Source organism: Aulonocara sp. 'chitande type north' Nkhata Bay, linkage group LG1, assembly GCF_057382095.1.
Source record: "Aulonocara sp. 'chitande type north' Nkhata Bay isolate Kocher_YH1m ecotype deep benthic linkage group LG1, A_spYH_male_GT1.1, whole genome shotgun sequence".
NCBI classification, from domain to species: Eukaryota; Metazoa; Chordata; class Actinopteri; order Cichliformes; family Cichlidae; genus Aulonocara; species Aulonocara sp. 'chitande type north' Nkhata Bay.
Genome location: NC_141344.1, coordinates 31675831 through 31694212, shown reverse-complemented (window position 1 = coordinate 31694212; position 18382 = coordinate 31675831). Strand labels below are relative to the sequence as shown.

At 39.9% G+C, this 18382-nt stretch overlaps 1 protein-coding gene across 22 annotated transcripts in view; it reads right to left on the bottom strand.

The window, feature by feature from the left end:
* Positions 1-18382, bottom strand: part of madd (MAP-kinase activating death domain) — a 54530-nt gene that overhangs the window by 15426 nt on the left and 20722 nt on the right. For 3 of the 22 annotated variants that reach the window (XM_086293844.1, XM_086293960.1, XM_086293908.1), the window contains exons 8-27: positions 17060-17116; positions 16167-16339; positions 15808-16043; positions 15560-15716; positions 15325-15428; positions 15035-15240; positions 14549-14802; positions 14169-14308; positions 12193-12294; positions 11815-11856; positions 10414-10473; positions 6975-7083; positions 6653-6839; positions 5654-5804; positions 5136-5339; positions 3700-3750; positions 2308-2411; positions 1991-2074; positions 923-1081; positions 451-571 (exon numbers count right to left, since the gene is read on the bottom strand). In XM_086293844.1, the coding sequence (XP_086149970.1) occupies positions 451-571; positions 923-1081; positions 1991-2074; positions 2308-2411; positions 3700-3750; positions 5136-5339; positions 5654-5804; positions 6653-6839; positions 6975-7083; positions 10414-10473; positions 11815-11856; positions 12193-12294; positions 14169-14308; positions 14549-14802; positions 15035-15240; positions 15325-15428; positions 15560-15716; positions 15808-16043; positions 16167-16339; positions 17060-17116 (2701 nt within the window). Of the gene's footprint in view, positions 1-450; positions 572-922; positions 1082-1990; positions 2075-2307; positions 2412-3699; positions 3751-5135; positions 5340-5653; positions 5805-6652; positions 6840-6974; positions 7084-10413; positions 10474-11411; positions 11430-11814; positions 11857-12192; positions 12295-14168; positions 14309-14548; positions 14803-15034; positions 15241-15324; positions 15429-15559; positions 15717-15807; positions 16044-16166; positions 16340-17059; positions 17117-18382 lie in introns of all 22 variants that reach the window. The other 19 variants (XM_086293853.1, XM_086293968.1, XM_086293917.1 and 16 more) reach the window with 13 other exon arrangements.

Genomic DNA, 18382 nt, shown 5'->3' with positions numbered 1-18382 from the left:
CACTTGAAGAATCAATGGAGAACACTGAAACTGTTATACTGGCATGTAGTGGGCTACTACTATTATTACAATTATCTTTACAGTTTATTTTATTTTTTAGACAAAACAAAACAGCTTTTAACCTTTAGCTGTAGTTTACTGGTTTGTAGCATTTAACATTACATAATCCTAAATCATCACATGTCTGACTTCTGCTTTGCTCTATTATAAGCAACTCCCAAATTAGTGAAAGTTCACTGTGATTACATTAACTGGCAAACCAAATTAGGAAGTTGCGTAAGTTAAAGTAAGTAAGGGGTAACTGAAAGTGCTTCCGTCTTTACTTTAGTGGAAGGACCAATTTTAAGTTGTTAGTACAGCAACAAAGAACAGAAAGCAAGTTTTTACCAAGCATCAGCTGTTGGAGCAAACTGTAAGAGAAAGCCTTAGAACAAGAGAGCAGGAGCCTACCCAGCAGGCCTTCGAAAAGGTAAATCCTCATACTGGTGTCCTCGATGGGCTGTGCAGGCAGCCCCTTTGCCAAGGCAGGTAAATGATCTTTTACACCAGGTTTCAGAGTATGGGTCTTCCCCTTTGGAAAAAAGACAAAGTGAATCAGAAGTTATTACAATAACCCCAAATATGTTCGCAAATGTGCAAATATAGAAAACTAGCTTAAATTCATTTAAATACGTTGACACCACTTGGGTTTTAACGCAACACGAACACTGAATTGCTGGAAGATGTAGGTTTCCTTAGTTTAATCTTAGTTAAAGAAACAAAAACTATTTTCCACTTCAACTTTTTCAAGTTTTAACCTCTACTGGTTGTGACTGAACTTCAACTGAACCTTGAAATCCCACCAAGGCCCAGTACCTTTTGTGAAGCTTTCACTTATTTTAACTTGTGAAGTCATAAACAAAGCAGTGAGTCCTTTACTTACAAACACTGAGCTGGTGGCTGGGTTGGTTTCAATCTCGCTGTCAGAAAGAGTCCCCCTGGACTGAGTTAAATGAGGGGCGGTTCTCCCGCCAAGGCCATCGCCTGCTGTGCTGCTCAGATCACTGTCAGCTCCGAGAGTCTCTCCAGAGCTATTGCTTATCTACAAAGTAAGAACCAAGGTGTAAGAACAATACAGAAGTGGGGAAGGTTTATTCTTGGGAGTATTTAGTTACTAAAAAACATTAAAAAAAGAAAAAAAAGAAAAAAGCACAATCACGCAAAATAAATTAAACAGTTATGCAACATATTCCTCATCTTAACCCAGCACTACACCAGTTTTAAAAACCACCTTAATCAGATATACCTTGAAATTATGTTTTTTTTTTTTCCTGTGTACTTTTATCAACCTCTCACATTGTGGAAGAAGTTTGGCCACAACACACTTCTTTACTCTGATACTGCTGTTTCTGTTCATTGAGGTTTATGTGCATTTCTTCTATGCACAGCTCTGATAAAGACCAACCACATCATTTCAATCATAGTGAGGTCTGGGCTTCAACTGGTCCATTGCAACATCTTAATTCTTTTCTTTTTCAGCTGCTCTGCTGTAGATTCACTGCTGTGCTTGGGATCATTGTCCTACTGCCCTACAAGCTTTAGCTGGAGAACCAATAGCCTCAGATTTGACTCCATGATATTCAGTGACTGTGAGGTGCCCATTTTCATTCTTCTTAACATCACTGTATGATGACTACATGTTTTTAAATGGTTGCACTCTTTGAGAATGACATCTGCATCATTTTTATATAATTACTTTTGTTCATGGAGAGGCTGAAAACTCATCATCTAAGGACATTTGGCATATTCAGTCTTCACTAAATCTATAACCTAGCAACAGCAACGTCACAGCTCTCAGAGGACTGGTTTGTTTTATTACAGCTAACAATATGCTAACACATACCACCCACATTTCTTGGTTCTTTTTTTTTTTTTTTTTTTTTTTTAAATTACTTTGTAGGTGGAATAAACCGAAATTTAGTGACTAATATCTGAGTTGGCCATGCCCTACCACTGTGCTGGCCTCTGAGTCCTGGCTGGTGCTCCTTGTCAGGATTGGTGGCTCTGAGCTTGCTACAGATTCAGTGTCACTCTTCTGTAACCCAAAAGAAAAAAAAACAAAAAACAATACATTGGTATTTTTATATGTAATGGTATTTTCAAGGGAAACAACATCAAAACTTGAATACTACAAGAATTACAGGCTCTGGCAAAAACATATACAAAGACTGGGGAATTAGATTGAACTATTAAGCTTTTATATTTTAAACCTAGTTTAATCTTCTCTATGCTTCACACATGTTTTCGCACAGTGCTGCATATACAAACCTGAGATCCAGATGTTACACTCAGGCCACTATCAGCACTGATTTGGGACTTCTTCTCCTCTGCATCTGTCACCTGGGGGCGCTGCTGCTTTGCTCCTTCTGACCCTGCAAAATAGGCATGATTATAAGCACATTTTCATGAAGACAACTACGCTGCCTTCTTACCTTATTCAGAGCCGCCTCACTCAAAGCCAGCACAGCACAGCGACACTGACGCTACATCCATCTGAAGTGCCAAAGCCTCAATTTAAACATTGCATTGCACTTGTGCACAGCAAAGCATACAGTATAACACTAGCTTATCAAAGTTTGGTATCAAAGACTTGGTGCCTTAACCTCATTCTAGCTGAAAAATACTGTAAGAATAAAAATTAATAATTCCTGCATCTTTAAAAAAAAAAAAGTTCTAATTATTTTATTTTTATCTTTCCATATAAAATACTGGTGTTATAATGAAAAAACAAACAAACAAAAAAACAGCTTAAGTTGTTCAAGACCAGACAGAGAAAAGACAGAAGGGGCAAGCAGAGTGCAGTAAAATTGGGAAAAAGTTACAAATGAAAACAAAACTGCCAGAGCGTGTGACATTAAGTCTCAGTCAATGCTGCAAATGTGGCCCAAGTTACACCAAAAACAGACACAGGCAGTTAGGCATGCAGACAAACTGATGGACGGTAAAGGAGACATTTTCTGTTTCAAGTGTGATTTGCAATTTGTTCCATCACCTCCGCAGGTGCAGATGGTGACGAGTACATCCTGACCCTTCCTTGTTCCTTTTTCATTCCCCCCCCCCCGTGATTTTGTGACGTTTAACTTTTCTAACATTTCATAAGGCTTTTAAGTGTACCTGTGAAATATTGGCTGCAAACACACAGTTTACAGCAAGCCACTTGAAACTGGAAAGAATACAGTTAAAAGAGGAGGACAGGGCAGCAGGTATTCATCTCTGTTCATCATAATGCATGTTTGCAAGGAAAAAGAAACACACTGGTAAAACAAAATGACATATTGAAATTCCCCCTTTTTTTTTTTTAAATGTCAATTAAGTTCCACAAGATTTTGGAAACAGTCTCTATTAAACACAGCATGGCATTTTTGAAAATAAAATGCTTTCTTTTCCCTAAAAGTATTGTATTTGTGTAAAATGCTTTAGCCTTAATTATTTTATAGAAAAAACAGCCTGATACACATTTTATTTGTAAGAGTAAAATCAAGACCTGTGTAACTATATTTCTTGGGTTATTCTCCTTCATTTCTTTTTTATTTATTCATGTATAAAAGATCCTGGTAAGTTTGAAAAGGTAGACAGAAGGCAGCAGGAAAAAAAGGTCAGCAGCTGAACACCCTAATCCTTTTTTGTTGGGTTTTTTTGGGTGTGTGAAAAGTCTCTTACTCTGTTGTTTTTCCATAGCTTTTTGCTTATCCTGGTGCTTGCTCCACAATTCTACCCAAGATGCATTGCAAGCAAGGAGAGAAAGACAGAGAGAGAGTCAGAGAGCTGGTTGAAAAGGCATGTATGGTGGATGAGCATCAAAATCAAAAGCAAAACAAAGTAAGCATTGAGAATCTGTCAATATTGACGGAAGGTATTTTGTAATGTTTGCATGTAGCTCTGCTTTAATCTGGAACATTTTAAAAAATAGAAAAAGAACTTTTTTTTTTTTTTTTACATTGAATCCATCATGTGTAACAGCTACTAAGGGAACATTACAACACACCCGTAGTTCCTGGCACAAAGTCCTGGAGAGCCACACAGTGACGTCAGAATGAGCTTTTGCTCTAATTACAGGCCACTGATTTGCATTTATTGCATTTGTCTGGCTCTCCAGAGCACAAGTAAGACAGCAAGAGAGAGAGATCAGGAGATAGAAAGAGAGCGAGAGAGGGAGAGAGATGGATGATTTGGAAAAGAGCATGGGATGAGGTTGAGAGGCCGATTAGCCAGCATGTGAAATGGAGCAGTTGCAGAAGCCAGGATGCAAGTCTCACAGCTTTCTGTAGAATTGAAGGTGCAGCTTCTAACAAGAAAAGAAGGGGGTATGGGTAGGAGAGGCGTCAGGGTGGTTTAGCTGAGAAAGTCCCCTGTATACAGACCCAGAATAACTTTTGGAAATTGAAATCCTGAAGAGATTATTAAAGATTTTTCCACTTACTTCCATCTGGACCAATAGAAAAGCTTCTTAGGTGACATTTGCATTCTTACTGGGACTGTTTACTGGGGAGTGATTCTTCCACCCACCATGCTGAGAGCAAAGGGAGCTGCTATTTTCTACAGCACGCCTTGCAGAAAACCTGCAGTGAGAGTAGTCTCGACTACTGATGCGCATACCTCTGGTTTCCCTCATCCACTACTGCAGATTTACGTATTGGAAGACCAAAACAATGACATGCATTCAAGGTGCCGAGAGGCTAACGACAGAACTCTGGGAAGGAGGCAAACAGGGGCACAGATGTTTAAGGGAAGGGAGACAAGCACACGCAGTCCAGGCTGAAAGACAGGGATATATTCCAGACACTTTGCAAGGCTTTCATCATGTCTGCAACCAAGGCCTCATTCTGAATTTGAATTTCGAAAATCATCTAAGCAGAACATTATTGTTATTATTGTTGTTTTGGTTTTTTAGTTTGGCTGCCCACTCTTGCGATTATTTTTAGTCAAAATGTGTGGAATATTATTACCCTGCAAGAATCTGAGTCTGGAACAAGTGAGGGGATCTTTCTTTGAGACGGCTGGAGGAGGGGAGGGAGACTGGTATTAAGGGTGATGAGCTTGTAGGGGGAGGGGATTTTTACAGTGCACATGCAACCGGGCTGGAGTGGTGTACACACCAATCGAGGCAATAAAGTTCTCCTCATTCAGACTCCGGGTATCAAAATGGCGGGCTCCTTTGCCCGTTGTGTGGTGTGGCAGCTGCAGGTGGGGAATATTCAGAAGGCCCTGAGGTCTGGCAGTCTCCATACGACCAGAAGGACTCTCTTTACTCCCTGGGCTGCCAGCACTGTCTGTGGGGCTTCGCTTGCGCTTTTCTGGGTCTACCGAGTTACGGAAATTAAGGGGCCAAAAACAGAGGTCATCAAAAATACACAAAAACAAAAGAGGCGGTGGGTTAAACTGGGAATCAATTAAAAGTAAGAAAAATCACACTTTTAGTGCTTCGAAGTCTAACATGCAACACAAAGCTTAATATAAACAGTGCAAAGACGGACAAGTGTTAGTAGCACAGGCTCGCTGCCGTTACACTCCTCAGCACAAAGAATCTTAAACAAGCTGAGAAAAGTAAAAGTAAATAAATAAATCCTCTAACTCACTCATTTCCACTCCTCCGTGTTAAAAGCATGAGGCATACCTTTGGTTTGATAATGTGTACGTGCTATTTCCAGCAGGCTGAATACACTGGCCATTCCCCCGAGGCCTGCATTAGTGTAGGAGTGCTCCAGACTGGAAACGGTGCACTTCAAGATGTCCAACATGCCTTTGTACACCTTCCTGTTCACCTCCTGGAAACAAAACACAGTAACATGGTTTCTACTGAAAAACTGAATAGAAAAATACAAATAACACTACAAGCTTCCATCGTCAAAGACTATCATTTCAAAACCTTAAACAAGTCTCAGTTATTAAAGGCAAACAATACTTTGAACAAGTCCCAGATTGAAACACTTCATATATAATATATAATCTCATGGAATTATTATTCCAATAGTTATATTCTGAAAATTAAAAAAATCCTCAAAGTTCACTGTTCTTCTAAGTGTTTATACACCATAAAAACATGCAGGATAAGTTGCTCTCGAAAATCTTGTGTGATGGAAGCAGCTGCAGGAAGCCAACGGTGGGACCATCACTCAAACTCAAAGAGTACCAACCAGGGATGGGTGGAGAGGGCAGAAAGGATACCATAATGTTATACATTAATGTATGTATACATTATGGGGGGCTAGGACTCTTATTGAAAAGCTGTTCTTTTGTCACTTTTTGCAGTGATTATGTTTCAAACGAAATAACGACCGCTAGTGAAAAAGGAGAAGAAAACCTACAGCCAAGCACTTTTAACAGATAAGTGCTTTAACATGCTGCAGAGTGGTGGAACTGTGGTTAGCTTTATTTTGTTGCATCTGTATATGCAAAAGCCTGGCAGGTTGATATCAAACACAGCAGAGCCTTAGAATACTGTTTCAGAACTTCCTTCTATATTGTTCTGGCTCAATACTGGACCAATTCCAAATGTTTTTGTCCAGATTAATCATTTAGACTAAACAAAATGAGAAAATATAGCCCAGGTTAAAAATACTCCTGGTACAGGCAAGCGCTGTCATGGAATAATGAATAAGAACAAAGATCTCACCACATCCCGAATGATCTCCTGCCTGGCGTCTTCCTCCGACTGGACGGCTCTGTTCAGCTTACTCAGCACAAACACACGAAGCTGCTCGTTCTCCAACAGGCGGCGCACCTTTTTCATATTGAGCCAGCCCACTCCCTGACCATCCAGAACACTCTGCACTACTTCCTTAAGGAACTGCTGGTTCTCACTGAATGGACATAACACAGGTTCAGTCACACTAAACAGCAATTACACAACAATTAAAATGCATCCAATCTAAAGCCTTTAGCTTAACAAATACAAAAGAATTAAGAAATACTTTTAATCTAAAATCGTTTACTACCTTGTGTTGTTTACCCGGCCCTGAGGAGAGGGCGATTCTCTTTTCACAGTCGGACTGTGTTTGATCACTGAAGACTTCTGGTCAACAAGTGCTCGAGGTGCGCGTGCGCCTGGAAGAACAACCACGATAATTATGTTTCTAATACATCACAAAATAATAACACACATAAACTACAAACTACTAGCTCGCTACACAGAGGAGCACTGGATTAGACTCACACAGAGGCACTTGCTAACCAGGAATTGTAATCCGGGGGGGGCTTTCAAATCAGATTTTTATAAGATTCAACATCAGATAGGAAAGAAAGCAGTTTACATCACTTTGTGAAGAGGACAAACACTGAAGGTTATCTACTGCTGAACACACAAATTACTGGCGTTGCTAGAGTCTATTATTACAACAGGAGAAGTGAAGGACAAATCAAACAGGGACATGGTGCAGACACTCTTCTTCTCTTGCTCTCTACACACAAACACACACAGGAGTCCTAATGGTGCTCTTGGTGGTGGCATCACACATTAGCAGAATAGTGATTTGAGGTCAGTGGGAGGACAGTGTGTAGCAAAACTACATCAGTGATAACATGCATGAAGGAAAATAAAGACGTGAGTGGATGGATACCACAATGCAGTAGATGTTAGGACTGTGGAAATCATTTCATCATTGTAGTATAAAATGATCAAAAAATGATTCAAGTCCAAGTATTGCAATTTCCATCCATTTTAAACCTTTACCTAACTGTGTGTAAGAAACCTAAACGCTGTTACACATCCAGCCATTTCAGACAAAATAACTTCCACTGATCTGATATTTTATTATTGTTTTTCTATTCCAGCTACACCGTGTTGACTCAAACTACACATTTCAAAGAGCCTTTCCTAATAGAACCCGCTCCTTCTACGACTCACCCTGTATGTGCCGGCGTTCATGCTAAATACTAATGTGCGGCACACCTGTTCGGTTATGTCAGTTAACAATTCCAGTAAAAATTTTCCAGTAAAAATTATTCAAACACAACACTGACCAAAAAAAAAAAAAAAAACATTAAATGGAGCTTTTTCACTATAAATGTAACATAGAAATAACAAGAAATAGGCATAAGTGGAGGAAGCCTGACATTGTGTTCAGTCTGGTGGCCCAGTTCTAAAATTTCCTTTCATTTGCTGACAGAGCATGCTGGTTCCGACACAGAAACTCTGCTTTGACTCATCTGCAACTAAAATGGCCAGTCATGCTGTAGCAGCAATAACCAACAATATGAAAGGATGCTGTCCATTATAACCACACATACAAACATAACACGCGGGAGCGCATCAAGCTTCAGCAGTTTTTAAGACTGGGCTGGGTGAGGAGCATCCCCCAAAAAGAAGGGGATGGAAATCTTTCTTTTTCCTTTCATCACAAGCTTGTTTACTTCCACTTTTATATGGCAGTGGAGATCTATTGTTTATTTCTGTTGTTGAAGTTTTATTGGAGATCAATGCTGCGACTGCACAAGAAGAATTTTTCAGCATGCTTTAGTCTGAAAACCAATAACTCATAGCTGTAATTTCGGTTTTCCTTATGATTTATTGTGGAAGGGATGGCAACTGAAGCAGCACTTGAAACACGGGGAATTTTCAAGTATGATGAATGTTGCAGCAGGAAGAGGGTGGAGACTGTATGGACTCTGTCCACTATGAATATGAACAGATAAGTCTGAGGCCAAATGAAAAGAAGCTTGTTGGAAACTCAGCTTCTCTATCCGGAGACTCAACTTTCATAATTTTTTGTTTGTGGCTTCTTAAAGAAGCTAGAAAACAGGGGTAAAATGCTCGGAAGACCTGAGTTGAAAAATAAACTGGAAGTGAGATCAATCTGCATACCAGTCTGAAGCCTGGAAATAATATACAACTGTAAAAGCAGGTCAGGGTACAATGATTGGTCAGATTTTTGCACTGACTGAGCCAGGTGGAATAACAAATTCTGTCAATAAATCAGAAACACTGATTCATCATGATACAAATGAAATAAATCTGTAAAAATATAACAGGCATAATTTTAAGATATGATTTATAGTTAAGATATTATTTGTGGATCAGGTGACAGAGTTGGTTGCCCCACCATTATCAAAGGAATCAGTGGGTTCTCATTCCTAGCATTAGTTTCAATGTCTCCCCCTGCGATGCACCTCCCTGTCTATTCCTGGGAAGCTTTTCTCATTACACATATTCTGATTGGCTGGTGACTGCAAAGTACAGCCTGCATATAGCTCTACTGCACAGTCATTATTCAAACACCTCTTCTTGTTTCGATATGTTTTATAGGGTAGCCAGCTCATCCATCCATAGGCAGGTGTGCTTAGCCAACTTCTCCATCACCAGGCACTAACTGCCTTTTTGCTTCACCTCACCCTGAACATGAGTCTTCACCATAGGCTGGGACATCCCACCATTTAGCTATGCAGTAAGGTAGTTTCTTTGTACAGTTTAGTATGCCAGCTAACACATGCTGTCCTTTTTGTCAGTACTGTACTTTGATTTGTTCTGTTGTTGGTCTGTCTGACAGAGTGGCCACAGACCATTTGTACCATATGCTCTGCACTTTGCCTGCACTCATCAGAGGGAGGCAAAAGTGGCCTCCCTCTGATGAGATCTCTGTAGGCAGACGGGCCATCCTTTGAGAGCCAGCAGACTGCAAACATGCTAACCCTGCTGGACAATAAATTCCACTTTACCTGCCCACAGCCAGCATGCCAACAGATGATGGAGTTCCATCCGGGCCGACTATACCTTGGCCCAATGTAGTAACAGAAACCACCAGATCAATTTTAAAAAATTAAGAAATTGTCCCAGGCCACCAGCATGGCAAAAACAATGTTTCCTCCAGGCCGCTGCTTTCAAAGCAGAGCTATTTGAGAACGTGGCCCCTAAAACTAACCCAAATATGAGGTAGGAGACTAATGTGACTATGGACATTTGCATGCAACAGTCTCAAGTCCTGTAATGTGCTCTTGTATAATACTACTGGTGTTCCCAGAGCTATGGTCAAAGTTCCAGTAGCTCTATTCAGGAAGCGTGCTGCAGCTGAGGTGTAAAACAACCTACACATGTGATGTATTTCTTACATCCTTTTATCAGTCTTGTGTTTCATTTGCTTCTCTGGGCTTAATAGTTTTATAACATATTGCTCTCATTTCCCTGCGATTGCTGAAAATATCCTCATTTGTTTTAACATTTTGTGATATTGCTAGTGAAATAGATGAGGTTAAACATACTGTGGCATGAACAGTTAGTCTGAGAAAGAACAGTCACTATGAATGGCAGTGCGATAAGACAACACTGGACCTTTAATGACAAACACAGTGACTGAAATGGAGAGAGACACGAGGAATGCTGGGAGATGTAATTGACTGGCTTGGAGAAGCATGCAGCTCACGCGATAAAAGGGCAGAACCCACCTTCTCCGCTCCCCGGGCCGGCCTCTGTAATTATCTCCATTAGAGAATTTAGCCCAAATACTGCACACAAAACCCAGAATTAGTGCCGCGAAAAGGTGGACAGAGAGAGGGACACCGGCCCAGACACAACCAGTCTGAACATCAACCCATAATACAACACACATGCACACTCAACATGGCGTCAAACAATAGAAAAAAAAATATTGAAGGAAAAAAAAAAAAAAAAAGGGTAGACAGAAAAGAGAAATACACAGTATGTACTGATGATGGTGTTGACCCTGAAAATGTTGGATAAAATGAACAATGCCAGCAAGATGTTCAACATTTACAACCCAAGTAAGAGCAGAGTATAGCTCATACTTTGTTGTGCACACATCAGTAGCCTGAACCACATGAATAATGCTGAACAGTTCAACATAGACAGTGTAAATCTAGTGCAATGGACTGAGTCCCTTCTTTTTGAACATGTGCATGAAGGAATTTATCACTAAGTGATTATCTTGTTTCAAGAATTAAAAACAAACCAAAATAGAAAGCAGTAAAATACTCAAATCTAAAATCATATTTGTTAAATAGTTCATTAAATCAAAAAGAAAACGCCACCAAACAAGCAAACAACACAAAAGTTTAAGAGACAAGCGGCCAGTGGGAGATAAACAGATCATTCAAAGACTTAAATGTTACTCCATTATATATATATAAGGACTTGACATTTTTCCTCTAGCGGTAATGATGAGCAGATGCCACACCAATTACAGATTATAGTCAAAAATCTTTTGACTGTAAATGTGTGCGTCACAGTGCATCAAGAAGACTCCCAACAGGCACACAAAGAGGGATGGCAAAGAAACAAAGGGGAAGGTAGGGGTTTAGATCTGTGGTGTTATAAGTGTGTCTTAGTCTAAGAAAAAGAGGTATAAAGATAAGCAGAGGTCACTTCAAGGTTAAAGAAATGCCTATTCAAGAGGTTACAAACTATCACACCAGACATAACATACCCGGGCTTTCAGGGGAATCTGGACAAAGACAAAACACATCAAAATCAAAGGAACAGAACATTTTCTATGGCAGCTATTCCACATGGTGTGGAGCTATTGAGTTAGTTTATCATGCTTTACCTTTTTTGTTTTTTTTTATATTATTTTGTTTTTCTCTCAGCTAAAGTGAAAATCCAGCCTAAACAGAATTCATTATAGAATTTCAATTTGCTCATCTCTGCAAAAACAACCTGCACAAGACCATGAAAATAATGTGAACTCTGTTTCTGAGTGGATTTTCTGACTCGAGAGAAATTTATTTATTTCATACATCCTCAATATTCTCCTTTAAATAGTGCCATATATGTTTGCCAATCCAAAAGGAGGAAAGTCAGGCTACAAAAAAAAAGCAAATTCTACAAACCTGCTTGCTCCACTTCCTCCTCAATATCAAAATTAAAATATTCTTTTTACCCCAAAACGAATTAGAAAAAGAAAAGAAAGGCAGAGAAGGAAAGTAAATTAATCAGTCAATAACATAAAAAATAAAAATAAAAAAAAAAAAAAACTTAAATTGAATTAGAATAGCATGTAATTTAAAGCATCCAAAATTGTATAATTGAGTAAATGAAGCCAGTGATGAACAAAAAATGTATCAAAATCATTTTTTTCCCCCACGATTCCTATTTTTAGGTCTTTTCATATCCCCACAAAATATATTACAATTTTTTTTAATCACCGCTGAAACCACGCTGAACAGATAAGTATACTGAACAACTAAGTGTTCACATAAGCCACCTACCCTTTAGACTGGGGAACGGTGTTGATTTCTCCCTTGCTGCCTTATTAGGAAGGGCAAGATTGGACAAGCTGAAACTTGTGCCGTGGTTCTTGTAGAGATTGCCTGTAAAAGGAGTGATGAGAAAAATCAAATACTGCTTTGTGTTTGAATTCCTCCTCCAACATGTTTATTAGGGGTGCAACGATACACAAAATTCACGGTTCGGTTCGATACTTTGGTGTCACGGTTCGATATTTTTTCGATACAAAAAAAATGTTCATGCCTTTTTAATTTGTCATTTATTAAAATTATAAATATATATTTTAACTCAAAAGTACAGTTTTTAAATTTAATGTTGCTGAAACAACAAAGTAATAAAAATAAATAAATCTGATTGAGAAATCACTCATCTTTGGAAAAGAGTTTATTACAGAGGAATGGCTCTTTCCAAAATAAAAGCTATACTATAGGCTTCTTCTGGGCTATACTCTCGGCAGCATATTAAACAGCACATGATCCTCCTTATGGGGACCTGATATAACGGCTGTCTAAATGACTCGGGTAAAGTTTGTAGCATGCGTGCTTGTTGTTTTTGTCTACTTCCACTTGCACTAGGATGATGTCGGAGTAAATGTGCAGTCATATTCGTTGTGTTCCCACTAGTGCTGTCAGCGTTAATCTCGTTGAAATGACATTAAAGCCACAACACGGCAAATCTCCGTTAACGAGCTACCGCGGATCGCCCCGTGCATAGGGCTGGACGGCCAACACGTTAACGAGCTAACTGCGCTAACACACTAGTTCCCACCAATGTAATTGAGCATTGCATGGCACATCCAACATACTGTTTTACTTTAGTCCATGACGCGCTTACCTTCAGGGTCATAAGTCACATGAAAACCAAAATAGTTCCAAACGCCAGATCTAAATGAGGGTGGGGGAGGTTCAATTTGCCATGTTGCAAGGAGAGCTTAACTTCTGTCTCGCTAGCTTGCCCTGCGCTCAGTGAATCTGCGTTCGACTACTCCGCCTAGGCTGCACTGTTGAGCGCAGATCCACTGAGTGCTCAACACCGACAGCATCGTCAGAAGGAAAGTTGATAAAATAAATTAAAAATTTTGAATTGTTCGATACATATGCGTACCGAACCGAAAGCACTGTACGAGTATCGTTGCACCCCTAATGTTTATATCTGTGTTTATGCAGACCCATATCATATGCATATACAGTACACACATTAAATATACTGTCTTTGCTATTACATCATCATTTCATCTTGTTTTTAAGCCTCCATAGCATTTCATCACCAAAGGCTGTGACATACCCTGCCTTCTTCAAAATGTTGGTATAACTTTTTATGACATATATAAATGCCATATCTCAATATCAATACTATAGCGACACCATATGTTTACATTCCCTACTGAGCACAACAACAACACAAGCAGTGTGTTGGTTGTGATGGACAAGCGGTTTTATTTTTAGGTCCAGGGAAAATGGTGCAAACGCTACTTTTGTGCTTACATTTGACTTCTGCTGTATATAATGCTGTCACTATTATTGCACTATAATGCTGCTGCTAATAGAAGGTTTTTTCCCGTTTATTGACATAAACATCAAAAATGTCCTTGAAATGTAATGATTTAATTTTGAGACTATATTGCAAAAACTCTGTTTAACATCGCTGACTCTTATCATTAAGTTTGGTAAAACATGTTTACTCTCAAAACAAGCCTTGGGTAAAACGAGGAAACTTGAACTTAAAAAGTAAAACCAAAAGCAAATATGTAAATAAAGTATGTCACATAATAACAGATTTCATATAGAAACAAAATCTCCTAATTTAACTCATCTCATCAACCTTATCTGGTCTTTCTGGCACTGCTGGCAACATGTTCTTCATCTTAGCATACAGTTGCTTTTTCTCCATATTCAGATCAATCACATTATATTGCCTCAGGTTAGCCGACAATACAATAATATTTAAATGTTCTTACTGGCGAAGGACATGAGTCCTCCAAATCCATCGTTGCTGTTGTTGGAAATGTTGGAGTTTGGTGAACTGTTACGTGAGTCTCCCTCCCCATCGGACTCTCCTGGGAGCCTAAGGCTACTGGGGCGTAAAGGACGCTGTGCCCTACGGAAATAAAATGGTGAAAAGACATTACAGTGCATCGTCGACACGGGAAAATATACATACACCACTGGTAACCCTCCAGCATTCACACTGTATAACATAACACCACCAAAGATTCAAGACCATGAATGAAGAGAGTATTCTGACATGCTAGGTTTGGAAAGAGATCATTGCATGGTCAGAGAGCCCATTTGAATGAAGATAATGCATTCATTCAAGCGATGAACAAGCTTAACACACTTGTTGCCATTGAGGTTCTGGTTGAATCGAGGGGTGTATGATTCCACTTGCTCTTCTGCATCAGGGTCATCCTCTGAGGGGAAGCCATACTGAGGCTCAAAGTATGGGTTGTCATACTCTTGCTTTTTGTTGGCTTGCTCCACCAGACCAGCATCAGCTGCAGGTCTGAGGAACGGCTGATTGGCCAATCCCGGCACGGGGTTCTGTAAAGCAGCGCTTGCTGATGCCTCAATTTCAGGTACTTCCCCTTGCTCCTAAAAAACACATGAAAACACATAAGAAGGGAATTTTGTAAATGTTCCTCAATGTGCACAACTATCATGCTGAAAAAGATGCACACTCAACAGATAAAGACAGTTTGTACACACTTATCATAAACAAAAGGAGATTTAGTTCATCAAAAAATAAAGAAAAGAAGAGAAGGTTAAAGAGGACCAATCTACACAAGTCTATTTAATCTTGAAATGAATTAGAAAGATCACATACATGGTTGACCCCCTGGATGATTGTGCTGGGGCTTGAGCTTGCAGTTGTGCTAGAGCTTGAGCGAAGAGGCTGTCCATCAGAAGGCTCAGCAGGTCCGTCCCCACTGGGTGGGCCTTCAGGGCCATGCCCTTCCCTGAAGTCATGGTAGTCTTGAAACTCAACCTCACTAGCATCTCCCAGTGCTGCATGGGTAGGCGGGTCCAAGCCTGAGACAATAAAGTTAAATTTTACAACAGAGGAAATGCTATGAATGTGGTCAAAGTGGATCATTGGGCAAAATAACCACATACTTGGTGTGTCTCCCTGGATGTCACCTTGAATCATCTCACTCACTAGGTCTCCAAGTGAGGAATAGGATGAGCTGGAGTCGTCGTAAGCCTCACTGTCACTGCCGCTGCAACATATTGAATTTATCACAACCGACAGCAATCAAAGTGAAAATATGCTAGTATATGGCAGAATTAAACAAAAACCCAGATAGTAGACTGAACTGGATTAAACAGAAAGACCTTGGTTTAATCCTACCTGTCTGTGGGGTCAGACTCATTGCCTTCATCCTCCAGCGGGCCAGCCATAGCCTCAACCAGTTGGGAGCTTCCATCATATACTCTGTAGACCACTGGCTGCAGCTGATGTGCATACCACTTGGGCTTGTCTCCAATTAAGGAGGGGTCAAACACATCTAAAGAGAGATATTCAAACGAGTTCAACACAAATTCTGTAATGCATACTCACATAAAAGACAACCTATTATGATCTTTAATGAGTCTTACTGTTATGGATTCTCTGAAAGGCAAGGTTTGTGGGATTGAGAGCCCACTCTCCATAGAACTCTACGGCCTGGGTGTGAGAAAGCTTGTCTGCAAAGGTAGAGCGTCTTGGCCGAGATGCAAGAAAAGACGTCGACTGAAAAGCAACCACTGGCCGCGGGAAGAGGCGCAGAGTGCGAGTGTGCATCTGGAACCCCTGAAGAACATTTGGAGAGTTGAAAAACCGTACCATGGCCACCCTGCAAGACAAAGAAGTTTTAATTAATTTTTTTTATTTAATTTTATTTATTAAGATCAGTGTGACTTCCGTGTTAACGGAAGCTCAGACAGATGCTGATAAACCCTGACAGTTCAATTCTTGCCTGGTAGCTACATCCACAGAATCGACATCATTGCCATAAATTAGAGGGTTGAATTCGGTGGATGACGGCGAAGCTTTATCTCGTCCAGGTGGGAGCAGGGGCATCTCCTGACCTTCCTGAAACTTCTCCAGGTTGAGAATTGGTTGGGTGTTCAAACTCATGCTGGTCAAAGCCTAGAACAGGTACCGGTGACATTAATTACAAACACAGCAGTGGCTCTGAATACAAAAACACTGCATTGTGATAGACCACACCCACATTTGGCATCAACATTTAGTTGGAATATAAATTTCTTTACTTAAATTGGACAGACTGGCAGGCAGAATTGAAATAAAAGGGGATTTGATTGTTGAGCCAATGGCTCTTATAGGTAGCAATTCTGCTGCTTAGCATTGTGCTAATATTAGATTATTTACCAGAGTCCCACGCCATTACATTACTTCAAGCAGCTAAAGGATGAGGTTTCCATATGTTGATGCCTGCAGTGGGTGTGTCACTTTGGAGTAGGAGGAGCAGAGGAGGGAGTAAGTTTGCTTTGAGGGGACTGCTGCAGACTCAAGAGTCAATGTTTAGCTTAGCATAATGGAACATTTAGTTGCTGCGTCTGGATGAATGTTAACTTTGTCAAAGTGATCAGCTTCATCATACAGGATCGTGTTTTCATTACGAGAATACTCACTGATGCCAAGATTAGATGCACGCACATTCAGTCATGCTCAAGCCAGAGCTAAGCAGTGTATCAAAACACTGGTTTGCAACATTCTGTGACGCTGTTATGCATTTTTGGTCTTGAAAATAGGAAACAAGTAGAAGTGACAAGCAAAATAATGTGAGACAGAGAAGATATCCGTGCAGGGGGCATGGCACATTCCACAGGAGGAGAAATAAGTAACCTTATTCTCAGAGGAGAAGATCTGCTTTTGGGTGATCACGGTCAACCTAACCAGACACTAGGAAGGGGATAAGAGAGATGCGAGGAGAATCACATGAAGGCCTGGGATGACAACTTTGTGACTGACACTGGAACAGCACATGACGGAAGGGTCACCACCGTAGCCCTTTTCTTTTCTTTGTCTCCTTTCAACAGCAGTTCCCTATTTATTAGATTTTTTTTGCTGACAGGAAATAAAAATATTTGTAATTTAAACAGATCTAAAAATCACGAGGGAAAAGGTTCCTCTTGATTTTTTTTGTGCAACATCAGACAGGCTTTGCTCTTTTATCATTTCCATTTTCAATTCTACTTTTTACTGAAGAAAGGAGATAAGAAAATATACATTTGTGCACGCTTTGAAAAAGTGATGAACAGCCTGGAGAGTAAGACTGAGTGACAGTGACATGTGACAAAGTCAGAGCAAGAGAGACAGAGAAAGATGAAAAACGGAAATGCTTTTATGTTTGATGTGAAAGACAAACAGAAAAACAAAAACAGAGGAAAAACAATAACATGACCAAATAATAGAGTTCACCTACAAAATCCAGCCACTACAAGATACATGAAGGACATCCATGGTGACCAGCTGGGACAAACCAGTGGTTACAATGGAGTGGTAATGACACACCGAAAACTGCAGATCTTTTCACAAATAAATAAAATACTTGCACAATAAAGCACCTGTAGCAAAATGTAAGCAGTATATAAACTTCTAGTCCTTAAGAAAAGTCAGGTAAGTTGTAATAATACAACCAGCCTTGCAAAAGTACACAAAAAATTATTGGCTGTTATAACCAGTTTATCTCAGTAACTCAACGGTCAAGTGCAAGTATTTTCAGAGACTGTAGCATCAGTAGCACTCTGCTATGGCATCAAAGTCTTCAGATAATCACTCCAACCATATTCAGTGACATTTTCTCCACTGCTCATATTAACACTGTGAACTTGTTTCCGGATATACAACAGCTATACTGAGCCTTGCACACTCCTACAAGTACACACAAGCAGCTCGGTCACACGCCCGCACACAGGGAAAGGGATGCTAACCACACACAGCTAACAGACTGGCTCTGATTCAAGGTAGAATGAACTAAATGAATGTGCAAAGACTTTAACTGGATCTTTGAAAAAGCTGTGGTCTGTGTTTGCTTCATGAATGCAAGGGTGGCACAACAGTTCTGATGAACACCATCATATTTAAAATGAAATATCAACATCAGATTACAGACTGCAGATTGCCTACAGACTCAAATTTATTAATTTAAATTTTAAAAAAGGTTAT